The sequence below is a fragment of the Microtus pennsylvanicus genome, chromosome 3 (genome assembly GCF_037038515.1).
Source record: "Microtus pennsylvanicus isolate mMicPen1 chromosome 3, mMicPen1.hap1, whole genome shotgun sequence".
Taxonomy (NCBI): Eukaryota; Metazoa; Chordata; class Mammalia; order Rodentia; family Cricetidae; genus Microtus; species Microtus pennsylvanicus.
Window position 1 is genome coordinate 57,719,762 of NC_134581.1, and position 20,513 is coordinate 57,740,274.

Here is a 20,513-nt window from a genome sequence, read left to right on the forward strand (position 1 = left end):
TGTGAAGGGTTGCATTTAGATGGCTTTTGTTTTATGTTACTTCTTGGGAACAGTATTTTAAAACAATTTGAAAAACACTTTAGTTTTTAAGTGTTTCATATAATTGTTTTGAAATATTGCCGCCTTTTCCTTGGTGGTTTTCTCCGGGTGACTGCATTGTCTTTCTCTTAAATGAGTGTCTTGTAATCCCTTTTGATTGCAGTAGTCCTTAGTAGTGAGTCCATAGCTGATTAACCTTGGCTCTCTCCTGGTGAACTCCATCAGCATGCTGCTCCAGGGTTCATGCTGAGGCTTTTGATTTCAATGTAATTTGTACCCTTTCATGCTGGTAACTAGGGATAAAAAAATAAAGTGGTTTGTAGTTGTAGTGGGATCAAGGAATACGTATCCATCTCAGATTTTTATAGGATTTTATAGAATGTAGCCTACTAAAACAAGAACTTGCTTTATTTCATCACAGAATTAATGGTACTGTTTTAAGTGTTCAGCTCTGTTAAGCATTTATTTTTTTGAGATAGTAGTTTCATGTAGCCTCACCTGTCCTTAAACTGTGTAGCTGAAGATGACTTTGAACTCCTGATGTTGCTTCTATCCCAAGTGTTGGGATGATAGGCATAAGCCACTATTTATGCTCTACTATCTCCTAGAGTTTGAAGAATACTGGTATTTTAGTCGTGTAGTTCTGCTCAGTTTATGCTGCCTCACGTTATATCATTTGCTTTTTACAATAGTTCTTTGAAATAAGAGAGTGATGTATGAAGTAAGGAAGCCTAGAAAAAGGCAAATTTTACCAACATTAGCGGCAAGAACTTGCATCTGAGTCTTTGGTTTCAAAGCTCACCTCTGTAGGCCTCCTCAAAGATGCCAGGGCAGTCCTGGAGGTATTTAGGTACCTAGCTCACAAAGAATTGTAATGTTGCTAGCGTGTTTCTGTTTGCTATATTCAAGGGTATTTTAGGGGGGGGGGGATACTCTCTATGCTTTTTTAAGTTGCCATTTTTTAAAGACAAAGTTTCACTATATAGCCCTAGCTGGTCTGTAAGCCACTATGTAGACCAAACTGTCCTTGAGCTCATAAAGAGCTGCTTGCCTTTGCCACCAGAGTGCTGGGATTAAAGGTGAGTACCGCTATGCCTGGTTTTGCAAATCTCTCTTACAAAATATTTGGAGTATGTTAGTTGGAGTCATACAAATTCATTATTTCTTTTTTAATTTTGAGGTTTTATTTTTATTTTATACCTTTGAGTGTTTGCCTAAATGTATGTCTATGCACAACGTTCATGCAGTATCCACAGAGGCCAGAAGAGGGCGTTGGATCCCCTAGAATTGGAATTAACAGATGGTTGTAAACCACTGCCTTGTTGGTGCCTAGAATAGAATTCTGACTTTTGGAAGAACAACTAGTTCTTAACCACTGAGCCATCTCTCCAAGCCCCCCTAACTTTTTTTTTGAGACTAAGAGTCTCACTATGTACCTAAGACTAACCTCCAACTAACTAAAGCTTGCCAATTTTTACAATTAATATTTTGCTGAGGAAACTTTAATAAAATGCTAAAAAGAAGACAAAAAATGGCGCTTATAATTTCATTTCTCAAGAACACTGTGGTTTAACATCTGGACATCTATCCATTTAGACTTTCTGTGACTGTAGGTGTATTACTATATCACAAAAAAGGGATCACAATAGTAAAACATTGTTATCTATTTATTTATTTTGAGACAGGTCTCTCTATTATGTAGGTTTGGCTGTCCTGGAACTTGCTGTGTAGAACAGGCTAGTCTTGAACTCCCAGAGATCCACCTGCGTTTGCCTTCCCATCGATGGGATTAAAGTTGTAGACCACCATGCCTGGCATACATACTAAACACACACACACACACACACACACACACACACACACACACACACACAGCGCCTAGGTTGGCTTTAGATTCCCTAGTAGTGTAGGATGACCTTGAACACCTCATTCTTCTCTCCACCTCTGTGTTGGAGTTCTAGGCACACCTAGAACTGGTATGTTGTGCTGGGAATTGAAATCAAGCATCTTGAATGTTAGGCAACTACATCCACAGTTTATATTTTTTATTTGTAATCTGTTATTTTTGTGACAAGTCTTTTAAGTTTGTAGATATGGATCCAGGTCACTTTGTATTTTATTCCTGTAGTAACTCAACATTGGTTTTTTGGTTGGGGAGGGGCTGGGATTGAACCCTTGTTATTTTCATGCCTTGACAGCCTTGTATAAAACTTTGCAAATGTGATTAATGTTAACAGCACAGACTTTCAAGCTGTAGAGAGCAGCGTAGAAGCTTTTCTGATGCAGGTGTCTCAAGTGAAGAGAATTAGTAACTCTTAGCTTGTTTTTTGTTTTACCTTCATTGTTCTTAATGGCTTATGTGTCAGGTAAGATTAGTAAGTGATGGCAGAGAGAGATTTTACAAAATGTCAGCAAACAGTGCATTGGAATCAGAACATTTGATAAAGAATGTACTTGATGATGTGACATATCTAATTGATTTCAAGTATGTTTGATTTTGGAAATTATATTAAAGTAATCAAATATTGTGAGTTTTGTGTATTGGGTGCATGTCAGTTTAAATGGCATGTTGAAACTCTATTGAACATTAATATAGAGCAAGTGGATATGAGAACAACTTCCCATTTTTAATGTGAAATCAGGGTTGCCATGGTTTTAAATTGGTAGGTAATGCTGTTTGGAGAAGCTGGTTATGGAAAGGTTACATAGGCTGTGGAAATATTTTTCTATTTTAAGAAGAAACCTTTTTGGGTTAGTGTAATTAATAAGTGCACATGTAAGTTATGAATGCTTTTTCTTTTTTGAGACTGTCACCATGTAGTCCAGGCTAGTAGTCTCAAACTCAGGATTCTCTTTCCTCAGCTTCTCGAATGCTAAGACTACAGGTGTGCGCTACCACCCCTGGTAGAACATTGCAGTGTCTGAAAAGCCTGCAAAACCGGAAAGGAACATGTGATGAAGCTAATCTGTGGACTGGATTGTGTTCTAAATTTGTTAGAATTTGCTCTTTATTAGCGTTTTTTCTGAGTAGGCGGCAGAAGTTTTGAAGTACTTAGTTTTGTTCTATAAGTGCGAGTGATCTGGGATTTGTGCTTTGACTTTAGATGATTAGGTAGTGATTCACAGAAGACCTCTGGAGTTGACAGAGCCTAGCTCCCACGTAGTGCACAGCCAAGTGTAAGAGCAGTGTAAGAGCAGCTACTCCAGTGCCCGGTGGGGTTGGCTTGAGGCTTTATCAGGATACAGCTCCTTCCCGTGCATAGGGTGCATAGCGCACTAGTGTAGCTAGCTGCCCTGTGCTTTGCTAATCCTTCCTCTGCCTCCCCTCCTGCGTCAGGTGTTTCTGAGCCCTCCACTTGTGGTTTCAGTGTCTCATATGAAAAGGCAATCACTCAGAACCTTTCCCTGAGACTTTTTTGAAGAAACCATCATTTTTTCCCGTTTTTTCTTAGATCAAGTAAATAAAAGAAATGTAAACCTTTTGAACAGGAGCCAGTTCCAGATACTGACAATGCTGGTGCAGATGTGCCTATATTTGAGAACTTCCTTACCTTTCCTGCTATTCTTGCTTTCAGTTTCTCTTTCTCGTTGCCATGTTAATTTCACACAAATAGTTCTTTCACAGTGACTCCTATCTATAAAAATTTACAGTGGAGTTGGGTGTGGTGGCACATGCTCTTAATCCCAGCATTTTGGAGACAGAGGCAAGTCTCTGAGTTCTAAACTAGCCTGGTCTATATAGTATATATATAAGTTCTGGAACAGTCAGGGCTATGTAGAGAGACCCTGTCTCATTCCCACCCCTATTCCTCCCCACCAAAAAAAAAAAAAGTCAAAAATATCCCCAAAGCAATGAACAGAACAAAATGAAAGAGAAAACCTTCAGTGGCTTCCCATAGGACGATTATTCTCAGCTCTGGGGTCTGATACTCAGGACTCTGTCCAGTTTTACTTTAGTCTGCTTTATGTGTGTTGTACTTTCTCAGCTACGGCAGAAGCTCGTAACTGGATACGGAACTGTTCATTTGCTCTATTGTTGGCTAGTGTTCCGTCACTATCGTAGATGCTTACTATCTTCCAGCTTAACAAATTATGTTACTGTTTGTTCTTGTCAGGAACCAGGCTGATGCTCATTTCTGCTATGGCAGTCTAAATTGGAAGTGTTTCTAGAGTGTCATATCTTTATTTTTCCCATGCTATTTCTTAGATTAACCAGAATAGTGTTAAGTGTGGGGTATTTTTTTTTAGATTTATTTATTTACGTGTATGTATACCTATTGGATACCTTGGAACTGGGGCTGCGTGTGATTTTGAGGTGCTGTGTGCGTGTTGAGAATTGAGCGCAGATCCTCTGCAAGAGCAACAAGTGCTCTTATTATGAATCATCCTCTCCAGTCCCCAGGATAATTTATGAAGTACACTTTCTGAGTTGAGTTTATACTATGTAGCCCAGGCTGACCTGGAATCTACTGCCTTAGCCAACTTGAATACTGGAATTATTAGTGTAACATTCTGGGTTTATTTGTGCTTATTCATTTTTAGGTGAGTGGGGAAAGTGTTAATAGAATCATATGCAGTTTAGTGCTGTATAGGTCACACATTTAAAGAGTTAAATTAATTGCTTTTCGTGTGTATTCTCCAAGTTGTACAGTTAGTACTGCAGTCAATTGTAGGATTTCTCACCCTAAGAAATTGCATCTTCAGTTGTCACAGCTATCTCTCCACATTACTTTGGCCTCAGTTACAGGCAACTGCTCATCTATACTTTGTAGATTTGCCTATTTTGGTATTTCATACACACATATGTATGATTTGTGGCTACTTATACCTGGCTTCTATTCATTTTTTTCTACTTGCTTTAAGTGTGTATCTGTAAATTTTTTCCCCCCGAGACAGGGTTTCTGTGAAACAGCCCTGGGTGTCCTGGAATTCACTTTGTAAACCAGGCTGGCCTCAAACTCATAGAGGTCCACCTGCCTCTGCCTCCCAAATGCTGGGATGAAAGGTGTGTGCCACCACTGCCTGGCAGTATCTGTAAATTTGTAATTTATTATATGTGTATTTATGTATATTAGAACAAAACTCAGCTTGTAGAAGGGCCTCATGTTTATAAAATGTGTGTATAAGTACATAAATTGATCTGTACTATATATAGTAACATAATTTTTTAAAAATATTTATTTATTTATTATGTATACAATATTCTTTCTACATGTATGCCTGAAGGCCAGAAGAGGGCACCAGACCTCATTACAGATGGTTGTGAGCCACCATGTGGTTGCTGGGAATTGAACTCAGGACCTTTGGAAGAGCAGGCAATGCTCTTAACCGCTGAGCCATCTCTCCAGCCCCCTATAGTAACATAATTTACTTTCTTTTTTATAATTATCTGTTTTTACTTTATGTGCATTGGTGATTTGCCTACATGTATGTCTGTGTGAGGGTGTCAGATCTTGGAGTTACAAACAGTTGTTAGCTGCCATGTGGGTGCTGGGATTGAAACCCGGGTTTTCTGGAAGAGCAATCAGTGTTCTTAACCACTGAGCCAGCTCTCCAGCTCCCTCCCTCCCTCCCTCCCTCCCTCCCTCCCTCCCTCCCCTCCCTCCCTTCCTCCCTTCCTTCCAAGATAGGGTTTCTGTGAGTAGCTCTAGCTGTCTAGGAACTTACTCTGTAGACAAGGCTGGCCTTGAACTCAGAGATCCGCCTGCCTCCCAAGTGCTGGGATTAAAGTCATGCACTACCACTGCTTGGCTCTTTTTTAAATTTCAAAATATCTTTCTAAAGATTATTTATTTTTCCTGTTTTTAAGGTGTTTTATTTGTATTGTAGTGTTTTTTTTTTATTTGACATGTAATTACACAGATGGATGAGGTGAATGCTTTTGCAGTATTTTAAAATCCTTGTGACTGGGTGGTGGCGTGCTTTGATCACCAACACTCAGATGGCCAAGGCAACTGGATTCGGGGTCAGTGTAGTCTACATATGTAATGATTTCCAGCCCAGCCAGGAATACACCTGTTTAAATAAAACAGAGTCATTGATGTAGATCCTAGGTTCCTGCAAGTTACCTGAGGAAGGGAATGAGGAAGAATTGTCAGGCTTCTTGACACTTAACAAAGAACATGGTATGAGCAGCCTGAGGGGAGGTTTACTTTGGCTCACAGTTTCAGAGATTTCAGCCCACATCTGTAGGTCTGTAGTGGAGCAGAGAGCATCATGGTGGCAGGAGCTGGTGGGAGAGCAGCATTGTTTGCTTTCTGGTCACCAGGAAACAGCGAGAGGAAGGGACCAGGGACAAGGCACCCTTCAAAGAAGCTCCCATAACTGACTTCCTCTGTCAGGCCCTACCCTTAAGATTCCCACCAGTTTCCAAAATAGTACTGCCTCCAAACAAGAGTCCATGGGGGACATATCATATCAAACATAACATGTTTCTGGCTTAGAACTTGGCTTGTAGTGAGATAGCTAGTACATGAAGTAGCTCACATTCTTCCATTCATCTATATGTTTGAATGTGTGAGGCACTAGACTATAAGCTTGAGTTTCTGTATGATTATTTAAGCAAAAACTGTTTTATGATTATGCATACATGCATCAACCATTACCATCTCAGAGTTTGTTTCTCGGTGTCCTGGTGTTTCTCTGGGTATCTCCATGTCAAAACCATTTTTCCAGTACTAGTTGGCATTGTTTGGCATGCTGACAATTATAGCATCAATGGTGAGTAAAGCTATTGTGACTTAGTGTGATCAATACTGTGGTGTTACTGAGTTATACTAGTAGTGCATTCCCCATCACCAGACTCTTAGAATTGAAAAAAAATAAATGCTTTTAAAAATCAAACAAACTGGGTAGGTTATGTGGTTTGGTAGTAAAGTGCTTGCCTACTATTCCCAAGGTCCTGAGTTTGATTCTACAAACACACACACACACACACACACACACACACACACACACTTAGAGTGGGGAATGTCAGGAAGACTGACTGGTTACTTTTAATGCCCTTGATGAAGCAATAAAACTTAGTGATTTGTCATCTATACCGCCTTTGCTTAACTCCTAGAGCCTGCTGTTGGAAGTGCTTTACTGATAGCAGGCCTGATAGTTAGTTAGCTTAGAAAAGAACCTGTGCAGTCACTGAGTACAAATTAAACTAGCTGCCTTTCTAAGTGGAATGCTATTTTTACTTGAAGTAATTGCTTGGCAAAGTATGGTTATATAGAATGGATATTTGGCATACATTTTCTTGAAAATAAAGTGAGCCTGTCACTACAAGGAAAACAACTGACAGTATTCATTGCTAATGATAAAATTTGAGCTCTCAAGGGGAAATTGAATTTTGGAAAACTACTGCATTTGCCACTGTGAGTTTGACAGATTCCGTACTCAACTCCTTTGATGCGGTTGGTGTGATATGAGTAAGTGTGTTATGTTGTATCACAGTCATGAGCTGCATCAGTGTTTGAAGAAGTGTGGAACTTGGTGAACTCTCATTTGTCTTGACACAGGATTTCGTGTAGCCTAGGCTGGTCTTGTAGCTCAGTGTGACCTCGAACTCCTGACCTTCCTGCCTCAAATGCTATAGGATTTCAGGTGTTTGCCACCTTACTCAGCTGAACTCAGCATTTTTAAAATAACAAATGCATGGTTTTATAACGTTGTGTATCAGTAAAAAGACCAATTGGAATTGAAGTTAGACAATTGAATTTTGTCTGTTTTTTGAAATAGGATTTTATGTAGCCCAAACTTGCTTCAAACTCACTTTGTAACTGGTCTTGAACTTACTTTTGTTGTTGTTTTGAGAAAGGGTTTCAGGAATCCCAGGCTGCTCTCAAGTTCTCTGTGTACTGAAGATGACCTCGAAACATCTTTCTGATAAAACTTTTAAAGTGCCAGGATTATAGACGTCTCCTACAATGCTTGGTTTATGTAGTGCTGTGAATCGAACCGAGGACTTCCTTGGGTTTTCTGCTAGGCAAACACTCTACCAATGAAGCTAGATTCCTAGTACTGACCTTTGACTTCTGTTTCTCCTGTTTTGTACCTCCCAAGTGCTGATATTACAAATGTGTACCACTGTGCTTCAAAATGACCTTGGTTTTTTGAGACAGGGTTTCTCTGTGTAGACCTTACTGTCCCTGTCCTAGAACTTGCTCTGTAGGCTTACATCAAACTTAGATCCACTTGCCTCTGTCTTCCAAGTGCTGGAATTAGAGTGCACCACCACACCTGGCCTTTGAAGTGACTTTTAATAAATAAGAAATGTTCATTGTTATGGTTTCAGATTCTATATTGGAACAGCCTTTAGGAAATTGCCAGCTGGGTATGCAGTTGGTTCTCTCTTTGTGGAGTAAGTTCTCTCCTTAAACCTTAACATGGTTTCTGAGAGTTGACCTCAGGTCACCAGATTTGTGCAGCAAGCACTTTACTGGCTGAACGGTCTGACCAGTCCCCTTATCATTTAATATTTATTTTATTTGTAAGTGTGTGTGTAAGAGAAGGCGAGAAACACAGGTATGTATGTGTGCCAGTGCAGATGATCATGCAAGCCAGAGGTATGAGATCCCCTTGAGCTGGAGTTAGAGGTAGTTGTGAGCTGCCCAACATGGGTGCTAGGACCTGATAGATATTGAGTTCTTTTTTAACTGCTAAGCTATCTCTCAATACTGTTCATTACCGTTTTTTACTTATTTATTTTGAGGCAGGGTCTCACTATGTAGTTCTATCCTGGAACTTGTTATGTAGTCCAGGCTGGCCTTGAAATCAGAGATGTACCTGCTTCTGTCTGCCCAGTGCTGGGATTAAAGACTTGCCCCACTATACTCAACTTATCAAAGTTTTATTATCTGTCTGTCTGTCTGTCTGCCTGCCTGCCTGCCTGCCTGCCTATCTACCTACCTACATAGCTACCTAGCTAGCTGGTTTTTCGAGACAGGGTTTCTCTATAGCTTTGGAGACTGTCTTGGAACTAGCTCTTGTAGACCAGGCTGGCCTTGAACAAGAGATCTGCCTGCCTCTTGCCTCCCAAGTGCTGGGATTAAAGGTGTACGTCACCACTGCCTGTTTTAAGCCAGTTTTAAATGATATTTTTTTTTTCTATTTCACTGGACCTGGTGGTGTATTCCTCTAATCTATGCACTAAGCAGTCTTACCTAGCTAATTTTGAGTTTAGGACTAGCATGAGCTATATCATATGACCCACTCTCAAATGAGTACAAGTGTGTCCAGTTCTGTGTCAGCTTGACATAGACCTAGAGTTGTTTTGGAAGAGGAACCTCAGCTAAGAAAATGCTACCACTAGATTGGCCTGTGGGTAAACTTGTAGTGTATTATCTTGATTGACGTGAGAGGACCCAGCCCACTATGGATGGTGCCACTCCTGGATCTTGGGTACTATAGTAATATAAGAAAGCAAGCTGAGCAAACAATGAGCAACAAGACAGTAAGCAGCACTCCTCCATACTGCATCAGTTCCTACCTCTGTTCCTGCCTTGCTTGAGTTTCCGTGCTGACTTCCCTCCGTGGTGGACTGTTAGCTCAAAGTGTAAGATGAAATAAACCTTGTCTTTGGAGTTACTTTTTGGTCATGATGTTTTTATCACAGCCATAGAAACCCCAATTAAGACAAAATTCAATATTTTCTATTTAATTTGTAATTAGTAGGTTTTTCTTTGTCCTCTTTTATAGTCCTGGGGTTCAGACCCAAAATCCAAATCCTATACATAGTATTACCATCCTGGCACATAGTAGCATGGTGTATTCTCATGCTCTTCTCTTGATCCTTCCCAAACTCCCTTCCTCATTGTATGGAGTAAGTGCCTGGACATCCATGGGAGAAACGTTTATAGCACATCTGTAAGCATTACAGCTCAGATGGAAAGGTATCCTGGGAGTTGGGAGCCGAGGAATACCACAAAGTCACGCTGCACCACAAACCCCACACAAGAGATTTATTAGGAGGAAAAAAAAACCAAAGCTGGTGGCTGCCTCTGCTCAGAGATAACAGCAGAAAACTGTACATGATGGGAAGGAGTGGATAGATGGCTCTGGGACTGTGGTAACTACCTGAGGTTTCTTGGTGTGTGTGTGTGTGTGTGTGTGTAAAAGCTTTCCAGGATGGAAATTGGTGGGATTTTACGTCCAGAGATTGGACAATTTACTCTGTAGAGTGGGGTGGCTGGGTCCAGCAGTTAGGGCAGTTAGAGTGTCTTGTGGGTGAAACCTGGAAGTTGGAGGTCCTCAGGGGAGGGCTTAATTCCCCCCTTTTTGTTTACTATTGTAAACAATCAGGTCACAGGAAAGAGGGACAATGTTATAATTTGACTACTTTCTGTTGAATAGAGGCTTCAAGGTCCTTTGAGCGATCTTGATTCTTCACCATCAGGGTATAGTCTGGAGTTGCTGGCCTCTGGCTCTGTAGCTAGGGGCCAGTAATCCTGTCATAGCAACTGATTAAAAGTCTGATTCGAAATCTTTTGAATCTATTGTTGAGGAAATTTAGACAAGTTTATAAGGCAGGGTTCGACTAGTAGCATTAAGAAGAGGAGAAGAGGCTAAGAAGGGTAGTATTTCATATTGGACTTTCAATGGGCCACTGGCCAGATGCACGGACTTTTTTACATTTTATAGATCCATCTGGAGTTGTCGATCCTGTGTTTTACTACACCTGACTGGTTGACATAGGAGCAGCAGTCCTCTCTGAAGAAGAGACAAAGACCACCTCTCTCCTGTTTGTAGTAACAGAGTGAGGCCTTAATAAAATCCTAGTTAGTGGAGGAAGAGAGGAAGGGTTGCCAAAGGAACTCCACTGAAGGGAGTTTCTCTAAGCCCCAAGTGGGAGCTGAGAGGCAAGAGGGAAGCCTAAGAGGGCATAGAGAGGCTCTGAGATTTCCAAGAGGGACAAAGTCACAGAGGCCCTGAAGGGCTTAAGGAAGTTGGGGGATTTAGCAGATACCTCTTTTTGGGAGGCAAGGAAAATCTGCAACATATAGGCCCAGGAGGGCAGTAAGAGATCAGGTAGCTCTGAGGGAAAGGGGACAAGGAAAGATTGCAGAAGATTATTTCTTAAGAGATCAAAGGTAGCCAGGCAGTGGTGGCACACACCTTTAATCCCAGCACTCAGGAGGCAGAGGCAGGCGGATCTCTGAGAGTTCTAGGCCAGCCTAGCCTGGTCTACAAAAGCTAGAGGTATAGAGAGAGTGTGGGTATTGAGCCTGGGTTATATATTTGATGGGATTTGGTGAGGCTGGTAAAGTTGTCACTCTACCCTGATAAGAAGATGTGGGTTCCTAAAATGCCGTCAGAACTAAGTTGGTGGTCTCCAGTGTTCAGAAGGAGTGGATAGATGGTCCTGGTACTGTGATAACTACCCAAGGCTTCCAGTGGGAAGGAGTGGATAGATGGCCCTGGGACTGTGGTAACTACCGGAGGTTTCCAGTCAGAGATGACAGTGATCAGGTCAAGAGAGCTTGATCCACCTGCATCGTCCATGGCCAGCCAGATCTAGGTGATCAGAAAAGGACATTCTGGGCTTGATGCCTGTTGGAGAAGGTGCTGCTTGTTTGGTTCCCAGCTGCCCAGCCCTGAAATAACCACACAGAAACTGTATTAATTAAATCACTGCTTGGCCCATTAGCTCTAGCTTCTTATTGGCTAACTTTTACATCTTAATTTAACCCATTTCTATTAATCCGTATATCACCACGAGGTTGTGGGCTACCAGCAAAGTTTCAGTGAATCTATCTCCAGCCGCGGATCCATGGCAGCTCTCTCTCCACCTTCCTTTTCCCAGCACTCAGTTCCGTTTTCCCTGCCTACCTAAGCTCTGCCCTATTAACAATTTCTTTATTCATTAATGGTAATCACAGTACACAGAGATGCCCTCATACCATGAGAAACATGAGGACAGTCAACACCCCAGTATCCTTCTTGATGGCACTTTGGATATGGTCTGGGTGGTTTATAAGGGTTCAGAGAGGCCCAAGACCAGTGACCCTCTTGACTGCATTTGAAACAGGAACCTAGAGATTCTCAGGCTTCGGGAGTCCAGGAAACCTGGGTAGTTGCTTTGGCCTATCAAAGGCCTTTGCTAGCATCGGGTATTTTTTTTTTCCAGGCTTTTTCTTTCTTTTTTTATAAAAGACTTATTTATTCTGTATACAACATTCTGCCTCCATGTATGCCTGCACGCCAGAGGAGGGTGCCAGATGTCATTACAGGTGGTTGTGAGCCACCATGTAGTTGCTGGGAATTGAACCCAGGACCTCTGGAAGAGCAGCCAGTGCTCTTAACCACTGAGCCATCTCTCCAGCCCCTTTCAGGCTTTTTCATCTCTCCTGTTGTACACCTTAAAGGCATCTGCTAAGGCTTCTGCCTGTGACATCTAGGTCCTTTCTCTAGATGTTTAAGAGACTTAACATCAGGGAACTCTGGGAAAAGAAGTAGGTCATAAGGAGTTCTTTTCCATCTAGGGTCTGGGGATCCAGATTGGTATATTCTAAGAGGGCCTTTGTGAGGTGGTCTAGGAATTGACTTAGGTTTTTTCATATGTTATTGTTTTAAGAGTGGCCTTGCGAAGACCAGCCAGGAGGCAGATTACAAATTGATCCTTAGCAAGGATGCCCTCTAGAATATTGTAAGTCCATTCAGGGTCCTGATTGGGGACTACCTTGACCTTGACTGGATGGACAGCCTGTCTCTGAGAAGGAATAAAGGGAAACCAGAGAGGCTGGAGAGGAAGAGAACGCACTGCTGTTTGAAGCCGATAAGGGGGAGGTTTATTAGTGTGATCAAAAATAGAGGAAGAATCATCTGGTTTGGGCCTCAGCTAGGAGGAGCTTCAGTTCTGGCTCCTAGACAGAGGACACTGGGAGGGAAGTGAGAGATGCACCAGCCAGTGAAGAGTGTGTGCTGGGTGTGTGTGTGGGTGTTGGAACTGACCTACTCCCGGTGTCCGCCAGTACTGCTAGATCTGGCTTCTGGCGTCCACTTTACAACAAACTTACATATCCATCAGTGGTAACTTAAAAGACAGGAAGGAAGTTTACATTGTGTGTGTGTGTGTGCGTGCGTGCTTGTGTGTGTGTAGAGGGGGAGTAGAAAAGACAAAAATAGGGCTTGAAGCAGAGAAAAGAGAAATAGGGAATGGGAATTCTCTTTGCATTTCCCTAATCGCTTACAGTAAAAGTCCCAAATAATATTAGGATCTAGGAAGGTGCCATTAGGTGACCTTTTGGATTGATTATCTAAGGGATATTGAAGCCAAATTTTATTGCAAAGGTAAATAAATTTAGGTCCCTTCAGGTAGGGTGCCAAGTGTAGAGGCTAGAGGTTTTCTAAGAGGCATCCCAAAGGGGAATGGGAGGGTATGGAAGTCACAGTCTCGTGAATGAGAGAAGGAAGATGTCACTGCAGCCTGTAGTAGTGAGCGTCCCCAGGACTCAGAGAACCGAACGAGGACCAAACTGTTGAGTGGGTCATCACCATATTCAGCGGAGATCAGGCGCTTAGCCTGACTAAGCTAGCTGTTGGTGCCTGTTGCCAGAGCTTTCATAGAGGTGAGGAGAGAACAGAATCTGAGCTCCAGGAGAAGGGTCTCATCTACAGGAAAGGGTTGGAAATGGGGTCCCAATAGCCACAAGGGTTTAGAGGAGCTGTGGGATTACAGGCAGCTCTGAAGAGAAGGCTTTCCCAACAGAAATGTTAAAACTTGTGTCCAGCGGGGAAGGGTTTTCTCAGCAAAATGCTACAGATTTGCTCTTCCTCTGCTCTGTGCTCTGCTCTGCTGTGAAGGGAAGATGGGAGAAGAGGGCGGGAAGGGGTGCAGGTTCTGGTTTGGCCTGAGGGATCTGCATTATTGCTGCTCCAAGGATCTGGGAATGGGGTCAGGTGAAGAGGGTTGTGTTCCTTCTCCTCCAAGAGTACCAGAGGAGTGTCAGACATTCAAAGGTTGCTTCCTCAGACTCAGGAAAATGTTTGCACAGATCAAAGGAGAAACTTACCTAATTCCTGCTGATGGATGGGTTGCTGAGCAATTGGTCAGCCGGAAGGTAAGTCTGTTACAGGTGGTTTAGAGATGAGGGGTAGGGTCCCAGTGCAACTTAGGCCCTGGGGAAATGCAGGCACTAGGAGAACCTATTTGAGTCATGACAGAGCAGCATTTTCCTTAATTGAGAACCATATTTTCTTGTCTCTGCACATGAAGTTGGTCAATGTGTTAGTGTTTTAAATTCTAGAATTTTAAATTAAATTAAACTAAACTTAATACTGGGTCCAAATTTTAAAACAGTGTAAGTTAGATTTGTTATTTTTAGTATTCATGTTAACAAGAAGGAGCTTTTTGAAGCCTATATCCATATGTTTCATAAAATGTGGTAGGACATAGATGGGAATGACGTATAAATCATCTATCAAGAAATGAAACCATGGTAACCCTTTCAAAATGTTAAGTTTGTACATTGCTTGAAGGAAAATGGAATCTCTGTTTACATATAATCACAATATTTTGTCATCTTTTGAGAGCGTAGTGTAATCAGCATGATGGAATGGAGACTGAGAGATGAAGGTGATAGCTGGAGGGGCTGGTGCTGCAGATCTCTTTCCAGTTGTCTTATGTTGAGAAATAAATAAAAGATGAGAAATTGGGAGGAAGATGATTATGGAGAAGGATGCAGCCAACCTGATTTACTACTTTGAGTTAAAACTGTCTAACTAGGTTTTCTGGTTGAACTAGGTGTTGTTGACAGATTGCTAATCTACCAGTTGGTTATTTTGTGTCTTCATTTCTGTATTCTTGTATTTGTTTGTTTGCTTTTAAGGGCTATGTCTCTTTGTTGTCCAGGCTCTGGGACTCACTGTGTAGTAACCCTAATCTGACTTCTCACTTATGGCAAAGCTCCTGCCTTAGTCTCTCAAGTACTAGAGTTTAGAGATATGAGTGACTGTGCCCAACCTGTAAACCATTTCTAATGGGAAGTGGTCCACAGTTTAGAATCCAGTCGTATTGAATAATCTGACTTCAATAATAATGGATAAAATATTTTTATTTTAATATGCTTTTCTTATATATCTGATTCATTGTTGGTTTTCTTGTGAAGGGTAGTCTCATTTTGCATCCTAGCAGGCCTGGAACTTACTATGTAGACCAGGCTGATCATGAAACTCATTATGTAGACCAGGCTGGGTTGGAACTCACTTTGTAGATTGCAGGCTTCCATCAGTCCTCCTGCTTTCTAGAATCACTGTGCCTGGCTTTAGTGTATATAATTATAGAATTCTAGTTCATACTTGGTTTTATAGTGAGATTAGATAAAGACTCACAGTACAGAGTCTGCTTTGACTGAAACTACCGCAGCACGCTTGAATGAGAGCTGGGGGGGGTCTCATTCTTGGTTAAAATGTAGATATAACTTTTAATAAGGAAGGTCATAGCTAATGAGAATATAAAACTGGTACTTTCTGTTTAATTGCAGAATGGACTTTTTCACTTGTGTAGTTGGGAATACGTAGGTGTGTGTAAGTTTTATATATCTACAAAGGAGGTTGAGGGTGATGTTGTCTTTGAAATGACAGACATCCCATTCCTCAATACAATTCCTTGAGAACATGTAGAGAATCATTTCTGAAAGCTTAGTATCTAAATGGCAGTCGATGAGAAAGGAAATAAAAAAAAGGAAGACTTGTTAGAAACTCTCCAAGACGTGCATCTCTGAATGTAAAAGCTCAACAGTTACTAGGTCTTGTAGAAACAAGCCAAAAAAATCATTGCTGAGGCATGATGCTATGAAATATCAGAATACCTAAAGAGGAAATTCTACTAGCGTCCAGATGGGGGATATATAGGAATCATAAAGGATTATAGATGAACAGTATGGTGGCTGTTTGTTTGAGATAGTGTCTCCTGGAACACAGATTAGGGTCTTTGAACTTCTGATCCCCCCACTCTACCACCTCCCAAGTACTGGGATTATAGGCATGTGCCACAAAGTCTAGTATTTTAGCTTTTTAAAAAATGTTTATTTATATATTATATGTATGAGTGTTCTGCCTGAATGCATGCATACATGCCTCCTGCACTCAGAGATCAAAAGAAGGAGTCAGATTTCCCTAGAACTGGAGTTAAAAGATGCTGGTGAACCACCATGTGGATGGTGGGAATTGAACCTGGGCCCTCTATAAGACCATCAAGTACTTTTAACTGCTGAGCTTTCTCCTTTTTGTTTTGTTTTGGTTTGCTTTGCTTTGCTTAGTTTTTTCGAGACAGGGTTTCTCCGTAGCTTTTGGTTCCTGTCCTGGAACTAGCTCTTGTAGACCAGGCTGGCCTCGAACTCAAGTAGATCCACCTGCCTCTGCCTCCCGAGTGCTGGGATTAAAGGCGTGCGCCACCACCGGCTAGTCTAACCCTTTTAATACCAGCACTGGAAATAGAAAATAAGGAAATGTCTTAAGTTCTACTAAAAATTTTCTCTGTAAAATTCTTTACTGAGCCAAACTCAAGAATTGAGTGTGAGGAAGTATTGATTTTATAATAATGCAAGATATAAAAAGACACCTCCCATGCCCCTTTCTTAGAAGTCTACTGAAGGAAAAGCCCCACTAAGAAGAGAAGCAAAAAGAAGAATCACAGTGATGAGGAAATGGGGTTCAATGTGGGATACAGAAGGGAGTTCCTGGGACATAATAAAGGGAAATTCTGTGACCATAGTGTGCACTAGGCTCAGATCTAACTGTCCACTTTGTAGCCTTGTAGCAGGCTACTGGAGCTATGTTTTTAGGAAGAAAGACAGTGCTATAATTTTAGAACACCAGAGTCTGAAATAAGAAGATACTGAATTTGAAGCTAGTATGAGCTACATAGCAAGTTCCAGACTAGCTTGGGCTGTATGGGGGAAAACCCTGTTTAAAAACAAATACAACAAGTCAACTCAAAACAAAACAAGATCAGAAAAAAAAAAAGAAATAAAAGATAGAAAACAAAACCAATCAAAATTAAACAGCTTTCCTTCATATAATTGAATATATTGAGAGGAAAGTTTGACTATGTGGATGAATGGACAGTAGGTACATAGAATACTAATCAAGCACAAAATGGTAGATATTAAATATAAAGAGAGCAAAATTATATGAAAAGAAAGCATAATTATGATATACTTTTGGTTCAGCATTTTATATATTTTATTTACAGATGTAATAATGTAAGCAGAGACAATTGATTCAATCACAAATTATAATGAGATGGTAGGTGATGAGATTTGACAGCTAAAAACATTACCTCTTATAATTGGAAGTCAGTAGATACCTTCAAGGAAAAATGAACAGACTGCTGTACAAATGATGAAAAATTCCGGACAAAAAAGCTAAAATCGAAGCTGCAGCTAGGAACTAATGTTTCTTGTAAAATTATTAGGATTTTAGAAGTTTTTGTGTATGGGCCAGGTGGTGGTAGTGCAGCCTTTAATGCCAGCACTTGGGAAGCAGAAGCAGGTTGATCTCTGAACTCAAAGCCACCTTTGTCTACAGAGTGAGTTCCAGGACAGCCAGAACTGCATAGAGATACCTTGTCTCAAAAAACAAACAAACAAAAAGCAAAAAAAAAAAAAAAAAACCAACAAAATAAATATACATTGGCTAGATAGATGTCTCTATGGTTAAGACCACTTGTTCTTGCAGGTTCAATTCCCACGACCCATGTTAGCTCATAACAATCTATAGCTCTGGTTTCAGATGATTCAATACCCACTTTTGATATCCATGGGCACCAGGCATGCCCATGGTACAAATACATACATGGATGTAGAACACTCATACATGCAACTAAAATAAAAAAAATTAAAAAAAAATTATACACATGGAGCTAGAGAGAATGCAGTGGCTAAAACCAGCTTGCTGCCCAGAGGATCTGTGTTTAATTACCAGCATCCACATCAGATGGCTCACAACTGGTCATAACTCCAGTTCCAGGGGATCTGATGACCCCCTCTGTGTTTGGTTACCTGATCCACATGCAGGTATACATCAAATATATTAAAAAAATATTAAAGAATTTTAAAGTGGTGCATATGTCTGTCTGATAAAAAAAATAAAACACTTTAGGAAGACTTCCTTCACAGAATTCTGTGCAGAATATATACACTTTTCAACCATTTTTAATCCCTTGGGATTCTAAGAACTAGATCATCCAAAGATGCAGTCAGCAGAATACTGGAATTCCCTAGGAAGCGATGATTTCTAGTAGCTATCATGCTTAACATTATCCTTAGTTGTAAATACTCCTTTTATTTTAGTCGTAACAATTGAAGAATTTTAAGCACATTGCATATTAAAATATATTTTATTTCAGCATCTCAGAAGTATTTAAATGTTTAGTTTTTTTGTATGTTGTCAACACTTCCACATTATGAATTAATTGCTGCATGCTTCTCTGAGCCTTTCATTTGAATGATGCTTCAGATGGCTGGGCCTTTTCCGCCCCCTTCTTCAGTTCTCTTAAAATACAGTGCTGATTATGGTCCTCCAAGAGTATGCAAAATCTGTTCCAATAATAGCAAGGAACACCACCTGGCCTTCCGCTGTGCAAGGTCAGGTGCAGTGAATGGTTAATGGAACACACACACTTCTTAGCCAGAACTTTTTTTAAAAGTTCAATTACTGAAGCTTGAACTGGAAATTGAGGTAAACTATATTCATTTTTAATTAATTCCTCCCCCCATTAAAAGACATGTGGCTTATTTCCTTAAATATCTGTAAAATTGTGAAAATATATTTGAAGTAAAATTAGTTGTGGACATTCAGACATTCAGCAGATTTTTTGCTTTCTGTGTGAAAAAATGATGATACCTGTCTCAAAAACACAATGATAAGTTCTCTCTCTCTCTCTCCCTCTCTCTCTCTCTCTTTAAAAAAATAAACCCAAACTAGAAACCTTGACTTGTTAATAGCAGCTGTCTTTTGAGAGCATGCAACGAAAGTATTTGTTTAATGGTTGCTAGTGTCTACTTTTTTTTTTGAGACAGTCAAAATATAATTGACAGCTGTCAAGTTTATTTTGTCATTTAACTTTTTCTTTGATCCTTCAAACAAGAGATTTGATTTTAATTGTCCATGTGTTTTTCATAGAAATACAATAATGCATTTGTGCTACATTTTTAGTCTTGTACTCACAATGACAAAGGCATCACTGAAATTGTGCTAATTATTGAATTGCTTTTCAATAATTTTAATTCACTTTTTGTTTGTGACTTAGAGATTTGAATTGAAAGATATTTATCTAAAATTTAATGCTGTTTCCCCCTTTTTAAGAACAAACACATTTACCTATGTGACTGACTGCTAGTGTTAATTGACAGACTCTAAAATCACCTGGAAAATGGGCCTCTGGACATGCCTGTGGGAAGTATCTTGACTTTTTAATTGATGTGGGAAGACCTGCCCACTGTGGGCAACTCCATTTCCTGGCCGTTAAGTAAATTGTCAATGTGTTTTTCATAGAAATACAATAATGCATCTGTGCTACATTTTTAATCTTGTACTCACAATGACAAAGGCATCACTGAAATTGTGGTCCTGGATTTTATAAATGGAAAAAGGGAGTTGAGCAGCATGAATGCATTCATTGCTCTCTGCTCTCAGTTGTGAATGTCATGTGGCCAGCTTCTTTAAGCGCCTGTCGTCTTCCCCACTCTAATAGGCTTTACCATCAAGTTTTCAGCCAGTATAGACCCTTTCTCTTAATTAAGTTGGTTTTGTCAGAGCATTTTATAACAAGAACAGGAAAAGAAACTAAGACAGTGTGATGTTTGAATGAGATTGTTCCCCATAGGCTCAGATGTTTGAATTCTTGGTCCCCAGTTGTTTGCTAGATTTAGAAAGTGTGGCCTTGCTAGAGGAAGCATGTCACTGGAGATGGGCCTTGAAAGTTGAATGCCTCATCCCATTTCGAGTTTGCTCTCTCTGCTTCTTGCTTACAGTTTGGGATGTGAGCTCTCATCTGTTCCTGCTGCCTGCAGTCAATTCTTTGCCATGATGGATGGAATCTTATCCCTCTGGAACCATAAGCCTACATAAACCCTTCCTTCTATAAGTTGCCTTGGTCATGGTGTTTTATCACAGCAATAGGAAAGTAAGACCAGCCAACTCCAGTTTGTTTTTTATTACTAATCCTTGATGTTTGATTTTTTTTAATTTCATTACAAACAGAAGATTATTATGAGATAATAGGATCTCCCAATGTAGCTCAAGTTGGCCTTAAATTCAAGTTCCCTCACTCTCAACCTCCCAAGTGCAGTAGTACAGATGTCCAATTTAAGATTTACAGTGCATTATTGCAAGTGGAGAATCGGTTTAGTGCTTAAGAGCACATGCTGCTGCTCTTTGAGAGGATCCAAGTTTTGTTCTGAGTGTCCTTATTGGGCACCTCACAGTACCTATAACTCTTTCCACAGGATCCAGTGCCCTCTCTTGACCTCTGCAGGCTTCCT

General features: G+C 40.6%; 1 protein-coding gene across 3 annotated transcripts in view; it reads left to right on the forward strand.

Moving 5' to 3' along the window:
* Pias1 (protein inhibitor of activated STAT 1) overlaps positions 1-20,513 on the forward strand; it is a 110,867-nt gene that overhangs the window by 5,521 nt on the left and 84,833 nt on the right. Inside the window, exon 1 of one of the 3 annotated variants that reach the window (XM_075965566.1) lies at positions 20,114-20,155. The exons of the other annotated variants lie outside the window; for them this stretch is intronic. Coding sequence (XP_075821681.1) covers positions 20,129-20,155 — 27 coding nt within the window. The 5' untranslated portion in view covers positions 20,114-20,128. Of the gene's footprint in view, positions 1-20,113; positions 20,156-20,513 lie in introns of those variants that run through there. 3 annotated transcript variants of the gene reach the window in all.